Raw genomic sequence first — 18,062 nt, 5'->3', positions numbered from 1 at the left:
TTGAATTTCACACATGTTTTCAGGTAAATTAGTGTAAACATGGTCAATCAGTGTTCTTGATGTATTTGTAATTCTAGTAGGTTGTTGAATTACTTGTGTTAAATCAAACTCTTCTATAACAATTGCATCTCTAGACCTTCAAGGAAGGCTTTTTTGTAAATAAAATCTCTTTCGTTTATTCATTATATCTCTATTTCAATGAATTAATATGAGAAACGATTCAACAAATTAATTGTATTTAAAACATTTTTTGAATTGAAATATGTTCCGTATGTGATATGGTAAAATTGTTTTAATGCATTTTATATTTATATAATGTGTATCTAAACAAAATAATTTTTGTTTAAAAAAATTTGGTCATGGTTGGGTTTGAACCGTGGTCCTTTGGATTGTGAGACGAGCTGCCTATCAGCTGGACCACGGAGTCATATGACCATTCAGTCATAAATCATTTAAATAGACATGATATTAATTAAAACTTTCTTCAATAAATATTTTATGTAAAAATTATTTTTGGATTGATGTAAGTTTCTTATTTTAAATGTCCATCTCAATATAGGAAAATAATGAAATAATAATGTTTCCTTAAAATAATAATTTTTATTCCTTTGTTTGAATCGTCCTTTGTTCATTATAAGACACGCCATTGCAATAAAAAGCACTGTTAATACGCAGCTAGGATAAGGCTGTCCGTAAAATATCATACTGTTCAAACTGTAGTAACTTCTCTGAACTACCTAGATATGACGTCATAATAGAATATGACGTCAAGTCACTTCATACTTGAGCTGACATGACGGGGAAATTGTCATAATTTGTACATGGCATGAGGATTTATTTTAATGGGACCTTGTTGTTTAATTCAAGTGTTCGGATTGTTTTTAAGCTCCGATGTGCTATTATGAAGTGGAACATTTGAAATTTAAATATTCTTATTTCTTTTGCTTGTCTAATATTCACATAATCAAACAATAGAGAAAAATTATGTATGAAACGCTCCCCTGAAACGTCCGTAGACAGCGTTAGAATTTAAGAATCGTATTGGACTTGCACAAGTGAAAGACAAGGATAAATTGAAGATATTCTGCGTGAATCTCAAGACAAGTATGTCCTCTAACTGAATTTTGCTGGGGGATTGTGTGTAGATAATCCATTTTTGTATAAATTGCGATATGGCGTGGGGAATAACCCCTCTTATGTTGGGAAGTTGAATTTCTCGTAAAATATTTTCTTAACGAGTAAAAATTAAATATGCCCCAGCACATTCTATGTACCAGAGATCACGGTGAATCGATCTATGTAACAAACTTTGCAAAATATTTTTGTTTTGCACTTGTGCCGAAGCGATTTTTGTCCACCAATTAGGAATGACAGAAATCTCCGTCACGTGATCAACACAGTCATGTGACATGACAAAAGTACTTTATTGTAATACCTAATTAAACTATTATCTCAAGTTGACTGCAATTCCAAACAAGGGTTACATATTGAAATGAAAATCTAGCTCAAAATAAAATGTATATTTTTAAGGCATTGAAAGCCTTCGGACAGCCTTATCATAACTGCGTACCAAAAAGCATTTGAAATTCAATTTAATCAAAGTTTATCTTCATAGAAGTTATATCAAGTTATGTAATTATTTGTCTATTCAGTATCTTGTAAAATCATGTTTGATTTATAGTATATTGAGAGTTTATTCTGTATATTCAATGATCGAGCTGATTGTTTACAATTGAAACTCTTCTTTACAAAAGAAATTATTGATCAAATTTATTATTTCTGTTAAATGATTATTATTTCAAATATTATAGAATAGTAAAACAATACTGTAGTGTTGATAAATCGATGGACTAGTTATTATTTTTTTAAATTATGTAATTGTGACACTTAGTTTGGAATATAATGATCAGTAATAGAATATGCATTGAAGGTCTGTTATATTATTATATTAGGTTAATAACAGATATATGACGGATCCAGATCCATGGATTTTTTGATTACTCCCTTACTTAGGGTATGTTTTTATCCATGAATAAGATCATGCATATTGTTATATATAATATTGGCATATATAATATTGGAATCATAACAATTTATACAAATGCCTGTGTATAATGAAAGTTATGTATTTGTGCAATTGCATTACAAATTGTTAATGCAATTTTCACAATAATGATTGTTGTTAGATTTTATTAGGTCACCTGAGAAAACCCGTTTTCGTCCGTTGTCGTGCGTCGTGTGTCGTGTGTTAACATTTGAACATTTTCAGCTTCTTCTCTGCAACCACTAAACCAATTTCAACCAAATTTGGCACAAAGCATCTATGGGTGAAGGGGAACAAAACTTGTGAATTTCATGATCCCTGCCCCCCTGGGACTTGAGGGGTGGGACCAAAACCACTAAAATTAATGAAATCTTTAAAAATCTTCTTCTTTCCTCCTGGACATCAAGCAGTCAAACTATTTGCATGATTGTAATCAGCATTGAGTCCTCTACCAAAATTGTGAAATTCATGGCCCTGGGGTCAGGGGTTCTAGTGCTAGGGCGGGGCTAAATAAGTATATAGTGAAAATGCATTATTTCTTTGAAAAACTTCTTCTCTGCTCCTGGGTATTAACTAAACCAACTAAGTACATAGTTATGATGAGCAAGAGTGCCTCTACCAAATTTGTAAATTTTATGGCCCCTGGGTTATGGGTTCTGATGTTAGGGTGGGGCTCTCTTGATTATATAGTAAAAATAAAAATACATGATTTCTTTGAAAATATTCTTCTCTCCCCCTGGGTATTAAATAAGCCAAGTAAGTAAATAGTTATGATGAGCAAGAGTGCCTCTATCAAAATTGTGAATTTTATGGCCCCAGGGTCAGGGGTTCTGGTGTTAGGGTGGGCCTCTATAGATTATATAGTGAAATTACATGAATTCTTTGAAAATCTTCTTCACTGCTCCTAGGTATTAAATAAACTAACTAAGTGCATAGTTATGATGAGCAAGAGTGCCTCTACAAAAATTGTGAATTTTATGGCCCCAGCATCAATGGTTCAGGGAGGGGGGGGTACTTTATTGTTTATAAAGTGAAAATACATGAATTCTTTGAAAATCTTCATCTGTGCTTCTAGGTATCAAATAAACTAACTAAGTACATAGTGATGGTAAGCAAGTGTTCCTCAAATACGAATGTGAATTTCATGGCCCCAGGGTCAAGGGTTCTGGTGATATGGGGGGGGGGGGGCTCTATTGATTATATAGTGAAAATATGTGAATTCCTTGTAAATCTTCTTCTGTGCTCATAGGTATTATATAAACTAACTAAGTGCATAGTTATGATGAGCAAGAGTGCCTCTACCAAAATTGTGAATTTAATGGCCCCAGGGTCAGGGGTTCTGATGTTAGGGCGGGGCTCTATTGATTATATAGTGAAAATACATTAAATCTTTGAAAATTTTCTTCTCTGTCTCTGGGTATGAAGCAGATGAACTACCTTTATAGTTCTGATGAGCAAAAGCCTTAATCTTGCATTGTGAATTGTGGATTTCAAGGCCCCAGGGTCAGGGGTGGGGGGGGGGGGCTCTACTTATATACTGGAAATGAATTAATTGTTTGAAATCTGGTCCTTTGTATTTATAAAACATTTATTTACTTTTGATAGGCAATTTTAAGGATGCCTTTTAAAAATTTGTGCAACCTAGGGTCAGGGGTTTATGTCAGAGTGTTAGGGGAACTACTGATTATTGATGAATATTACTGATTAGTTGGAGTGCATTTTTGTACCCCTACCCTGCATATGGGTATTCAGTAACCAAGCTAAGCGACTGCTTAATTTATTGTTATGATGATCAATGGTGCTCTTTCAAAATTGTGAATGCCATATAGCATCTGGCTTAAAACATGTTATTGAATCAAATTCAATACACTGTAACTGGAAAGTTGTTGCATAATGCTCAGGTGACCTATAAGGCCCGTTGGCCTCTTGTTACTTTTCATATTATATTATAGGCCATCAGCATTTAAATTTCTGTAATGAAATAAAGAGTGAAAGATCCAAAATACGGCGTGTTACATTAAAGATCACATTTCCCATGAAAATTAAAAATCTGGGTTTAAAATACAACTAAATATGTTTTTTTGTTTTTTTAACAGGGAAATGTGGGGGTGTATTCTGGATTTGAGGGAGGGACCGAGCTGAATTTTTGCTTTTTTTCTTAATATAGATTGATAAAGATTATTCCTGAAATACATCGACTTCTTCTTTTCGGAAGGCATAAACTTTTTTCAGTAGTCCTTTTTTCCACAAAACGTCTTAAGACTAAAAATTTACAGTCATTCTATAAATTTGACAGTCGTTACTGTTTGTACAATTTTGTACGTAAATGTTATTTTTAGTTGTAAGAGTTTTGGGGGAAATGAACTACGAGAAATAATTAAAGTACATTATATAACTGAAATCCTTTAGAGCATTTAACGAGGATAGTGGGCTGTAAACTAGGAAAAAATACAGATGGGTAAAAAGGATTTAAAAGGACAGGAATATCACAAGGAAAAAAAGAATCTTCGTGTAAGCGGCTTTGAAATGAAATATGATTTACAATTTTTTTTTGCACACATGTACCCGAAATACTTTGCAAACTCAGACGTACAAAGTGAAGATTGGAGGGGAAAATATATTGAAAGAAGGTGATTTTATTAACACACACAAAAAAAAAATGAAAAATCATTGACAGAAAATATAGGTCATATTTATTCCAATATTCAAACGATGATGTGAATTGTAAAATGAAATATAATCAGTGTAAGACTGACTGAGTAAGATTAAAAAATACATAGCTAGATGCAATCAACTTTACGAAGATTTCAGCGAACCTTTTTTGAGCACACATTTCATGTAATGCATGTAGTATACTTATATAACTCTTGAGTATTTCTTTCAGCATGTAAAATTTTACATGAATGAACTTATAAAATTATAAAAATAATCTTCATTTTAGATGGCAGATGATTTCCTTGACCTGTTCGCAGATCTAGACGAGGTCAACGAAGTACTGAAACAATGTGATACAAATTTTATGAAAGTAAAGTTCAACCTTAAGGATATGGTGTGCCCGGTGATAAGATGCGAAGGGATAAAGTTTCCCACGTTTTAAAAACAAAATTCAGTAGACACTGGGAGGAAAGGCACAGATTTCAGTCCAAGTAGTTTTCGTGTCCGGTGGCTGCGTGTCTGGCCGAGTGCCGACGTAAATCAGATATGAGAGCCCACTTGTGGACTAGGCATGAGAGGGATCCCCGACGCGTGGAGAATATACTACAGAAATGTGAATCAGTGGTCCGAGAGAACAGGGGTTACGTTGACCCAGGACTTTCATTTTCAAAGGCGCATCCGTCACGGAGACCAATAAGACTGTCCTCCCGACAGTGGAGGAGATTGAGGAGATGGCTCCCGATACTGCCAAGGATGATCAAGCAAAGAGTGTCGACCAGTGTGGAACCTTGAGGGCCCAGGAAGAGGAGGAGGATTTCCCTGGATGATTACCAGGCTAGGAAGGAAGTCTCAGGAACCACCGTGTCCATTCAGACCTCTTGGAGAGACTACGCCAGTCTTACACTCCCTACCCTGCCAGACAGCAAAGAAGAGCTGCGGGCATGGATGTGCAATAGCATGGATCAGATTGGACGGGCCAGGTAAATAGCCAAACGAAGACTGGTGGAACTTGAAGGAGGGGAACGACAGAGGGAAAGATAAGCAATGCGAGCATTGGAAAAGAGCATTGAACACCTAATTAAATAATGAGTACATTTGCCTTATCTTATATAGTACATCATTAGTCATACACATGTATTACATTATTTTACATTGATAATCTTTTTCCTGGTTATGACTGAGTTCCGGGTTATGACTGAATTCATCATGTGTTATCCGAAAGTAAACAGTGACGGATCCAGGGACAGCGCACCGGAATAACATTTCTTATATGTAACAAGAGGCCCACGGGCCTTATAGGTCACCTGAGTATTGTGCAACAACTTTCAAACAATTAAATTTGGTTCATGTTTTAAACAAGAGGCCATGAAATTCACAATTTTGAAAGAGGTACCATTGCTTGAATAAATATAGACTAAGCATGCTTACTCTTTTTACTTATTACACAGAGGTAGATCAGAGTAACATTTAGAGAAAATGCACTTCCACTTTATAACCAGTTGTACACCTCATCCCAAAGAAACCGCTAAACCTGAGGCCACATATTTCAAAATTTTGCAATTTTTTTCATAAAATGGTTGAATAACACCAAAGAGCAAATTTCAAAGCATTAATTTATTTTCAGACTTTAACCCCCCCCCCCCTCACCACTACCCAGGGAAGGGGCGGGGGCATACAAAATAACCACTTTGCTAGGTGCATTTTTCTTCATTATGAATATATATATTTGGATCATTGGCATAAAATACAGGAGCAAAGAAATTTCAAAGAATAAATGCATTTTCACTATATAACCAATAGAGCCCCGCCCTAACACCGGAACCCCTGATCCTGGGGTCATAAAATTCACAATTTTGGAAGAGGCAATCTTGATAAACATAACTATTTAATTACATAGTTTATTTAATACACAGAAGCAGAGAAGAATATTTCCAAAGAATAAATGCATTTTCACTATATAATCAATAGGGCCCCGCCCTAACACCTAAACCCCTAACCCTGGGGTCATAAAATTCACAATTTTAAAAGAGGCACTCTTGCTCATCATAACTATGTGCTTGGTTAGTTTATTTAATACCTAGGAGCAAAGAAGAAGATTATCAAAGAATTCATGTATTTTCACTATATAATCAATAGAGCCCCGCCCTAACTCCAGAACCCCTGACCCTGGGGTCATAAAATTCACAATTTTGGAAGAGGTTCTCTTGCTCATATAAATAGCTTTGTACTTAGTTAGTTTATTCAATACCAAAAAGTAGAGAAGATTTTAAAAGAATAAATGCATTTTCACTATATGACCAATAGAGCCCCGCCCTAACACCAGAACCCTTCACCCTGGGGTCATAAAATTCACAACTTTAGAAGAGGCACCCTTGCTCATCATAACTATGTGCTTGGTTAGTTTATTTAATACGCAGGAGCAGAGAAGAAGATTTTCAAAGAATAAATGCATTTTCACTATATAATCAAGCCCCGCCCTAGCACTAGAACCCCTGACCCTGGGGCCACGAATTTCTCAATTTAAGTAGAAGACTCAATGCTCATTACATTCATCCCAACAATTTGCCTGCTTGATGTCCAGGAGTAAAGAAGATTTTTTAAGATTGCACTTATTTTAGTGGTTTTTGCCCCAGCCCCCAGGCCCCTGGGGGGCAGGGACCATGAAATTCACAATTTTTGTTCCCCATTACCCATTGCTGTATACCAAATTTGGTTGAAATTGGTTTAGCGGTTTGAAAGGAGAAGCTGAAAATGTTCAAATGTTAACACACGACGCACGACACACGACGACGGACGAAAACGGATAGCAATAGGTCACCTGAGTTACTCAGGTGACCTTAAAATAATGTGTAAGCTTCCGAGGGATTCACCCCTAACCCTCATCAGGACCGTGGCCTTAAAAGATGTACTGGGAGGAGGGGGCTTCATTACACCAACGCCTGCAGAGACTCGAAGAAAGTTTGGAGGCGCTGAGAAAGGAGGTGGCAGGGAGGAGAATCCCCCGGAAGTTAAATGTTTGTCATTTTTGTATAAATAAAAATGTTTAAGTTGCAACCTGTCGTTTTTTTTTCAATTCTGTAAACGGTTGAAACAGACTGTAGAAATTGTACTCAAAATTTACAAAAGATCCACTGACACAATAATACAAAAATTACAAATAATTCAAATTTTTATATTTATATTTCGTTTATTAAATACATAAAGAATTTCAGAAAAAATCAACAAGTTTATGAAAAAATATATTGACAACTACAAATCAATATGACAGTCTGATGGGTGGGCGCCTCTGCCTGGTTGAGCGTCTGAGTAGAGCTGGTTGAAGCGCTGGCATGACTGGGGGAGTACTTCACGGCCTCTTATCTTTACACAAACCGTTAGAATGATCACTAAAAAAAGGTTAATCACACTTGAAATCCCGCATGACAATTTATCGAATTCTGTAAGGGATTGAGATTCGAGATCCACGCGTCTCCTCTGGCACCTTCTTTTAACCATACAAACGATCATCCCTATGAATATAAGTATCACTACACCCGTCCCTCCAAGGATAACATATATCTAAGATGTGTCTAAATAAACATAGGGTGGCTTTAGAAACAACTTCTATGTAATAGTAATTTAAATAATCCTTTATACTATTTATTCAAATTTATTTATTTTTTAATTCAAAACTTACTGAAGGTTAAAGCTGCCAATTCAGTGGTTCTGAGCGTGGTCTTTGGGTTCACTGCTGTGCTGGACGTTCTGAAAAAAAAGAGATAGAAACCTAAATTTCAAATTTAATTTACTTTTTTAAATTTTGTTAAAATAACATCGATTCAATTAAAAATTCTTAACGATTTCCCTTACAAGTTTTCTTTTGAGAATTAAAATTATTGTTTTTTTTATGACATAGATAACAAAACTAAATATATATATATATATATATCAAATATACAAGATACAAGATACAAGATTTTATTAATCCAATTTGGGCCCCCGGAGGAGCAAAAAGATTTACAAATAGAAGGAGGAGGATCCAAATGATAGAAAAACATGATGATGATATTACAAATAAAGAGCAATTGTTAAAAAAAAAAAACAACCACAAATACGCAAAAAAGTATATAAGAGATATACTGAATATACATACATGTATTGTATTGTAAGTTACATTCTATTATATATAATTTATACATATATATATATAGTTACAGGCAAGAAACTGGGAAAGAGGTATATATTTTTTTTTATCCTTATCACAATATCTTCAATTAAGGTAAATTACTAAGGAATCCAGCAAGTGATCTAAGGATGTCTGGGTCTTCATTAGTCATGAGCCAATAAAATTGATTATCATAAGATAGAGACTGAAAATTTTTACATTTAATTTTACAATTATTTATGAGTTCAAGTCTTTGTACATTAAGATGAGGACATACAAGGAGAAAATGAATTTCATCCTGAATCTCGTTGTGATGACAAAGTGAACAAATTCGTTCCTCTCTAGGTATTTTTTGGTAACGTCCAATTTCAATTTTAAGCCTGTGAGCCGATATTCTTAACTTTGTTAAAACTGATCTATGTTGATTGTTTGTGAGAATATCTAGATAAGGTTCAAAACAAAAAATAGTCTTTATGCTGGTAAAGGTAGACAATTTGCCATCTTTATGTAAATTCATGTCTTTTTCCCATTTTAATTTATAGAAATTCAGTAATATTCTTTTCAAATTGATTTTAAATTGTGGGGTTGACATACCTAGGAAATCACTAATTTTAATATCAATATGGTTAAGTAAGAAGTTAACACAAGAATACCATGAAGTAAAACCATTTTGGTGTAGTGTTTTAGAGCAGTTAAAAGCCTCACTAAGCAAGGGAAATTCACCATGTAGATTCTCTAATCTATGCCAGTATAACAACATATTTTTAATGACATCAAAATGTAAATTCAAACGTCCTAGCTCAGATCTTACAGCAAAATTGCTGCTTTTACCATGAACCCTTAGTAAATGTTTGTAAAATTTAAGATTTAAAATTTCGCCTTCTAAGCTTTGGTATATTTTGTCTAGTGTTATATTTGGATTTCTCTTAAATTTAGAGGTTGTTGGGTCAAAAGAACCCCATAACTCCGAACCGTACAGGATAATGGGTTTAATAGTGTGGTCAAATACATTTAAAGCAGTTCTAATTGATGGATTAAATGTTAGAAAGTCTTTTTGAAGTTTGAAAGAGGCTTTTTTGGCTTTGTTACAACAATCATTTTTAGCATTACTTAGTGTTCCAGATGCATTAACAGTCAGACCCAGATACTTGTATTGTTTAACACATTCAATATTGTTGTTATCCAGATGGAAGGGAATTTTAACGTGTTTACCAGATGAATTGAAGACTATAATTTTTGTTTTCTTTGTATTTACTTTGAGACACCAGTCCTTACAGTATTTACTTAGTATATCGAGTTTTTCTTGTAGACCTTCAGCAGTTGGGGAGAGAAGTACCATGTCATCAGCATACATTAGGCAATGAATGGACATAGATGAATCATTGTTTAATTTTACAAAACTTTTAGAATTTGACAGATAATTTGATAGATCATTGAGATAAATCTTGAATAGGTTTGGGCTCATGTTATCACCTTGTCTTACCCTATTGTAGGTACGGATATGACCGATTAATTTGTTACCCAGTTTAATAGAAGAATAGCTTTTAGAATACATATCCTGAACAATTGAGTAAAATTTAGTGCTAATACCAGCTTTTAGTAGTTTAAGCTTCAGACCAGCATGGTTTATACTATCGAAGGCCTTATGAAAGTCAACAAAGCAAGCGTATAGCTTCCCTTGTTTTGATTTGCAGTATTTTTCGACAAGTGTTTTCAAGACAAAAACATGATCTGAAGTTCTAGCTTGTTTTGTAAATCCTATTTGACAAGGATTGATTTTATCATTACATTTTAAATATTTATCTAATCTTGAGTTAAGAATATAATTAAACAGTTTGCCAATTGAGCTGGTTATTGTGATTCCTCTATAATTGTTGGGATCATTAGTGTTGTTAGATTTGTATACTGGAGTAATGTATCCTTCACACCATGAAGAAGGATAATATCCATGAGTTAAGCAACCATTAAAGATTTTCAGTAATATTGGTACCAAGACCGTTTGACCATGTTTAAGCATTTCATTACATATTCTATCAGTACCAGCTGCCTTACCATTTTTAAGTTTACCGATTGCTTTACTTAATTCATTGAAAGATATTTTGTAGTCAAGTTCATTAAATATGGGTGTTGTTGTTTTCTCAGCTTGTTTTAGTTGGTCTTTAAGAAACTGATCTCGATCGACGAAATCCTCATGAGTTTTATTCAATTTTTTGAAGTGGTTTAACCACTCATTATTAGAGATTGATGTATCAATTGTCTTTGTATTTCCAGTTCTTAATTCGCCTATAAGTTTCCAATATTTTTTTGGATCAGTTGAATTTAAAGCATTTAGGTTGTTGATAATATTAGAATGGTATGTTCTGAATTTTTGTTTTCGTAGTTTGTTATATATTCTATATGCTTTGTAATAATATTGATTCTTAATATTGATATCTCTGGGGTAGTGGCCAAATAAAGTTCCCTTCCTAACTAGTTTTGAGCGCATATTTATCAACTCATTATCAAACCATTTCTTTTTATGTTTAGCAGAGCTTTTATTACTTTTACATGTTTTATTTTTAGGTAAGTTTGGTTTTAATGACATAATGGCTGCAGCTTCCAGGGAATCTTTTAATCTATTTACTGTTGATTCTATAGATTCTATGTCATTGATGCTCATGGTGTTATCAAGATTGCATTTTATTTTGGGGGAATGTAATGCCTCTATAAATTTAATAGCAGAGTCTTCCCCCCACTTAAAGGACGAATGGATCTTGTAATTATTATTATCTATACTATTTTCTCTATTAGAAGATTCATGTTGAGAAAAAATATTCCATGATAACATACAATGGCAGTCAGATAATGTGGAAATAAAATCTGATACATCAAAAAACAAAATACGTTGTACAATTTCTTCATCAGTTAAAAGATAATCAACAACACTACTTCCATGATAATTATGGCAAGTGAAATTTCCAAAAATGTCACCAAAACATCTTCCGTTCATAATACGAAGTTGGTTTCCAATACAAAAATGTATTACTTCTTTTCCTCTCTTATCCACACAAGTGTCTCTATTAACTCTTTTGAAAATATCATTATCAATTTTATATGTTTCAAATAAGGGTAAATATTGGTTATTATCATCTAGTATATAATCAGTTGCATTTCCTGTTCTAGCATTAAAATCTCCACAAAGCATTATACTTCCTAAATCTTTATATTGATTAATATCCTTCTGTACGAGTTCCAGAATATTAACATTATTTTGTGTTATTACAGGTGATCCCTCAGGGGGGTTGTAAACAGTACATATATACAAATCCTTCTCAAAATTAAAAAAAGTTTTTTCTAATTTGATCCATTGATACTCACTACATGTATTTTTAATTACAGAAACATGATCTTTAATCTCATGCTTAATTAATATTGATATCCCTCCAAAGTATCTGCCATTTTTAGATATATTTCTACAAATTGTGTGGCAGTAAAAATCATCATGTAATACAACTGTATCTGGTCCAATGTGTGTTTTCACAAGAAATATTAAATCGTTATCTATAATTTTTGATAGGAAAAGCTCGTCATCCATTTTGTTCATACCTTTTGATATCAATCCTCCAACATTCCAAAAAGCACATTTAACAAATTTTTTTCTGTACATCTGATACATTCTAAGACAAAAAAAAACAAATTTTCAAACCCAAATCAAGAGAAAAGGTACAACATCCTTCAAAACATCTAATACAATGTATAATCTAGTAGTAACAATATTCCTTCAAAACATCTTATACAATGTATAATCCAGTAGTAATAATATGTGAGAAGAAATATATATATATATAAATCAGTTGCAAATAAACATGACATTTATGAGTACAGGTGCACCAATAAGTGGAAGTGGTACAATATTCGAGAATGAATTTCATATATTGAAATAATCATTAAGAGAATGGCATTGTTTCTATATATCATCAGTGTAATTGATAAGTAACATCTGATATGGTGATAAAAAAGAAAATTTAGTAATTGTAGTTATAGCCATAGCTGGCAGGATGGTAAGGTCTCCCTTCCCATGGTTCGGATGGTGCGTACTGGTAGTTTCGCCACTTTCGCTGGTATTTGCCTGACAAGTGCGGAAGCCTATGCGGACCGTCGTCCAGGGGCTTTCTGATATGTCGTTGCAACTGGCTTGTTGGTCGTGGATGATCAGCCTGGTCAGTGCTGGATAGTCCTCAATGTGTATCTCTCTTATGGCCCTCTCCAGGATGAGGACGTTGGTCATGACGTAGTTCCCCCCTTCAAACTCCCTCCAGTCTCGACACTGCACTACCCCCTCTGTCACCCCGCACCGCGCATCAACTTGTATCACCAGAATAGCTATCAACATGAACATCGTGCCTCTTGAAGTCTTCGAATTTGGAATTAAGATTTTTTTTTACAGGTAAGCAGTAAGTGTAAAAATATCTTGCTTTCATAAATGATTAATGTCATAAACTTGCATAAGCTTAAAATAAGCAAGAAGTGATTTCTAGGGTATTATCATAGTACCATTGTTTTATTACATACCGATATTCATCTTTTAACATCAATGATCATCTAGGAGATTATCAAAATGATCATTGATGTCAAAAGATGAATACCGGTATGTAAAAAAACAATGGTACTATGATAATACCCTAGAAATTCATCTTTTGACATCAATGATCATTTTGATAATCTCCTACACATCACATATATGATCCATCAACTTTTCGGTAAAAATTTTAGTGATTCTTCAAATAGATTACCTGAAAAAATAAATTTAAGTATGTTGAAATAAAGTCCATGCCTACCAAAATGAAGAGATTTTCTTTAAGGGCAGTTAAAAAAACATGTTTTCCACTCCTTTGCAAACATTCTCCTGATTATATGTACATATATGTAATATTTTTGCAAGTTTGTAGTAGACCATGAGATGAAATTAACTATTTATGTTTGGTGGCCAGGCTGTGTGCATGACGCTCGCGTTTTGACAAATTCATCTCTATACACAGAGGCTGCGGCAGGAAACTTTGTACTCGTTGTTCATCAATTTATTCTTGCTGACAGCGCGTATCCTCTCAGGAACTGTAAATAACCACCTTTAAGAACTTGGGAAATCTTACCCCACAGCAAGTCCGTTTCAACAAGAGACTGTCAAGTGCAAGACAAGTTGTTGAACGTGCTTTTGGCCATTTAAAAGGACGTTTTCGTCGGCTGCAGGACATTCCATTACACAACTCCACAGAAATTTGCCAAATGATTTTGGCTGCCTGTATATTACACAACAAGTGCATCATTAATGATGAAGAAGTTAAAGACTACATCAGTGGAGAACACTTACAGGATCCAAATGACTGCCAGTGTGATAATATTTACCAAAACGGACACAATGGCATTGTAAGGAGAATGCAGCTTGATAATAGTTTTCATGGTTACACAAATTGCTGCATTATTGTGTTGGAATTGTTTCTGGCTGCCAATATGCAAGTGATTATCTTATTGCTATACCGATTGAGTATATTCCGAGGCAAACAATTACATTTTGTACAAGAGTGGTCTTCGCCCTCGAAGACAAAACCAAAGTTCTACTTGCCCCTAGCAGGACTTTCACCTGCAATTCCATGGGTGGTCCGGCACCAAATCTGTAACAGGAAAGGAGAAAATGCATGGCTGGCATAATCGAACCCGGGACCCCTGTATCACTAGTCAGGTGCTCTACCGATTGAGCTATCCAGGCCGATATCAATGGCCCAAACCAAAACATTTGTATTGAATTGTTTCTGTGCCAATATGAAAGTGATTATTTAATGTAAGGTATATTGCATACATTTTGTGCAAGAGTGGTGTACAGTGTACAATAAACAAATTGAAATATTAAGAGTTTTTTCAAATGCAATAAAATTTACAAATATTTCATTGTAACTTTTGATTGAGAAGAGATAGGGATATCATATTTGACAAGTGAACTTTCTGAGACAAGATGTGTTTGAGCATTCTGATTTTTTATCCCTTGGCCTTGACCCTCATGTTTGGTTACTATGAAATGACATAGGGTAGGGCGTTCATATTTGACTAAATATGCCATAATGGCATATCACCCACTAAGTCAACAAGAAATCTGTGAGCCAATGCTCACTAGTAATACCCCCGCTCTGATGTAAATAAGCACTATCATGTTAATAAACACAAGTTCAATTACAGGTAGATGCACAGAAAAATAGGAAGGTGATATCAGATTCAACATTTTATTTAATCCTTGTAGCATGCCTAAACAAAAAAAATTAAATCACAAAACATATTGCTTTTTGGCACAGTGAGAAACTATTAAAATTTATATCAACTTATTTGTGAAAAAGGAAAAAAAAACATGGCAGTTGATATCCAATTTGAAAAAGAATGTATCACAACATATGGCATGCCTCAACTTGAAGATTGTGTTCAAAATCAAGCATCTACATATATAGTTTTAGTTAAATGTGCCACAAAAATTTGTTATGAAACAGACAGATGCACAGACAACATTTATTTAAATCGGATTTGCTTTGTTTCAATATATCTGCTTCAGAGAAGATTGTAAAATTTCAAGTCTACAATAGTCTTGCCATTTTATCGGCAGTGAATCTGTTCCATTTTTTTAAACTCCTTGTATTTGCCTCTCTAGTATTAAAGGAAACATTTTTTTGTGCAGATGTCCTCATAAAGAAGAATGAATAGCTTAATTTTAACACTTTATACAGACTTTATTTTTTTTTTTGCCCTTGCGTCTCTGATTTCTTTTCCAATGTGTCTACCATTACTGTTGTTTTTGTGCTTTCTTTTGTACCATACATTTCATCAAACTGATCTTTCTGCCTAAAATATTTCCTTTCTGTTCCAGTTGGTGCATCAATAATTTCTTTCCACCATTTTTTCATACTGTAGTACTTGTTCATTGCTTGATTTGGGGAAACATTGCACTTCAGTGTTTCATTCAGTTGAGCACTAATGTCTTTCCACAAGGCAGTATGGTTTTTGCTTTGCAAAAATTTGTCATTCTTATCATGCCTCAGATTTACCAATAAGTCTTCTTCCTCTGCCTTCCAAGTGTGTGTGCTGGAGCTACTTTCACTAGATGTAATGGGGGATTCAGATGTAGCCAATGACTTGTATGGTGCTGAAGGGGATGACATGACAATGGTGCTGAAGTTGATGAAGAGAGTACTGAAGTGGATGAAGATGGTGCTGAAGTGGATGACACTGGTGGTGAAGTTAATGATGGTGAAGTGTCAGAAGAGTTTGACCTTGAGCGCTGGTCACCTGACCCTTTATGGATGGATGGTGAACATGATGTTTCTTGATTAAGAAGTTTCAACATAACCAAGCTCTTGACTGATGGATCTGAAGGAAAGAAGTAAATAAAAATGCAGATTGCTTTCAATTGCTGTGAAGAATATGTCACTGGCCTTAAATTATTACAAAACAATTACTATAACTAGATATCATTGAGATGGTGGCCATCTCAAAGGGCCCCGCATTCAACAATGAACATGAAAATGTAAGGTCATTTAAAAGGGATTATTTTGTAGAGGAACATTTGTGTTATACAGTAAAAGTGATTTAGTACGACTTCATGGATACTGCAAATTTACTAATATTATTTATCGAAGTTATCTTGTATCCTGAGTTATATAAATTTACTGGAATTAAAAGGCAAAAAATTATGCACCAAACAAAGATTTTAAACAGAAAGGGTAATGCTGTCCATGACCTAGAAACTTTGACCAAGGTCACTGCACATCCATTGACCAGTGGATCTCTATGAGTGAAGTAATAGCCAGATTGGGCCAACGAGAGAGAAGATATACTCTGAACTAGGATTTTTCATATAATTCTGCTATGCCCTTGACCTTTGACCAAGAAATCTGGTTCAACGTCACTGCACACCGGTTACCCAAATGCACTATGTGGGTGAAGTATGAGGCAGTTTGGGCCAAGGAGAGAAAAGATATGCTCCGGACAAGGATTTTTCATATAATTCACTTATGCCCTTGACCTTTGACTTAGAAACCTGGTTTAAGGTCACTGCACACCTGTTACCCTAAGGCACTCTGTGGGTGAAGTATGGGCCAGATTGGGCCAAGGAGAGAGAAGATATGCTTCGGACAAGGACTTTTCATATAATTCAGCTATGACCTTGACCTTTGACCTAAAAACCTGATTCAAGGTCACTGCACACCAGTTACCCAAAGGCACTCTGTGGGTGAAGTATGAGCCATATTTGGCCAAGGAGAGAGAAGATATGCTTCAGACAAGAATTTTTCTTATAATTCAGCTATGACCTTGACTTTTGACCTAGAAACCTGGTTTAATGTCACTGCACACCGGTTACCCAAAGGCACTCTGTGGGTGAAGTATGAGCCAGATTGGGCCAAGGAGAGAGAACATATGCACCGGACAAGGAATTTTCATATAATTCAGCTATGACCTTGACCTTTGATCTAGAAACCTGGTTCAAGGTCACTGCACACCGGTTACCCAAAGGCACTCTGTGGGTGAAGTATGGGCCAGATCGGGCCAAGGAGAGAGAAGACATGCTCCGGACAAGGATTTTTCATATAATTCAGCTATGCCCTTGACCTTTGACCTAGAACCTGGTTCAAGGTCACTGCACACCGGTTACCCAAAGGCACTCTGTGGGTGAAGTATGAGCAAGATTGGGCCAAGGAGAGAGAAGATGTGCCCCGGACAAGAGATCTTGGACGGACGGACTGACAGCCGGACGGACGGACAGACGGACGGACGGACAGACTGATCACTATAGGGCGCCCGCCAAGCGGGGCCCTAATAAGAGTCCAACATGACATTCTTACTGCTTAAAATCTAACTTTATAGATTTAATGTTATTTATATACCAAGCCTCCATCATTTTATGTACATGTACCTGTTGCCTTTGAGAGTAACATGTTTAAAACTTCTGGCTGACATTGTATCCGCAGTTGACTTCCATCATTTTTCGTGATTGTTGTATCTTTCATAGTGGACAACGAAGACAAGACTGTTGTGAACACTTTGTCAGCAAAATCCTAACATTGTGTTGCATGCAGTGACTAAATAAAGGAAATATGAGTGCAGGAAAATCTGTCATCAAGGATCCGGTTCATTTTTTCCTTAAAAATAAGATGATGAATATTTCATTAACTTTAATTTGGAGAATCTTTGTCAAGATCTTCAGAG

General features: G+C 34.9%; 1 protein-coding gene and 1 pseudogene across 1 annotated transcript; both read right to left on the bottom strand.

Moving 5' to 3' along the window:
- Positions 1–8,096: 8,096 nt before the first annotated feature.
- LOC134236816 (uncharacterized) lies at positions 8,097–13,221 on the bottom strand (annotated as a pseudogene).
- Positions 13,222–15,589: 2,368 nt separating this feature from the next.
- LOC134236815 (uncharacterized) lies at positions 15,590–17,863 on the bottom strand. Its single transcript, XM_062718953.1, has 3 exons — positions 17,770–17,863; positions 16,087–16,226; positions 15,590–15,991 (listed from the first exon to the last, which is right to left on the bottom strand). The coding sequence occupies exons 1-3, from the start codon at positions 17,861–17,863 to the stop codon at positions 15,590–15,592; spliced, it is 636 nt and encodes a 211-aa protein (XP_062574937.1).
- Between the last annotated feature and the right edge of the window lie 199 nt (positions 17,864–18,062).

The sequence above is a fragment of the Saccostrea cucullata genome, unplaced genomic scaffold, assembly GCF_032062105.1.
Source record: "Saccostrea cucullata isolate Sc308-1 unplaced genomic scaffold, CSIRO_AGI_Scuc_v1 ctg7864, whole genome shotgun sequence".
In the NCBI taxonomy this organism is placed as follows: Eukaryota; Metazoa; Mollusca; class Bivalvia; order Ostreida; family Ostreidae; genus Saccostrea; species Saccostrea cuccullata.
The sequence above is the reverse complement of the archived record's forward strand: the minus strand, read 5'-3'. Positions and strand labels throughout refer to the sequence as shown.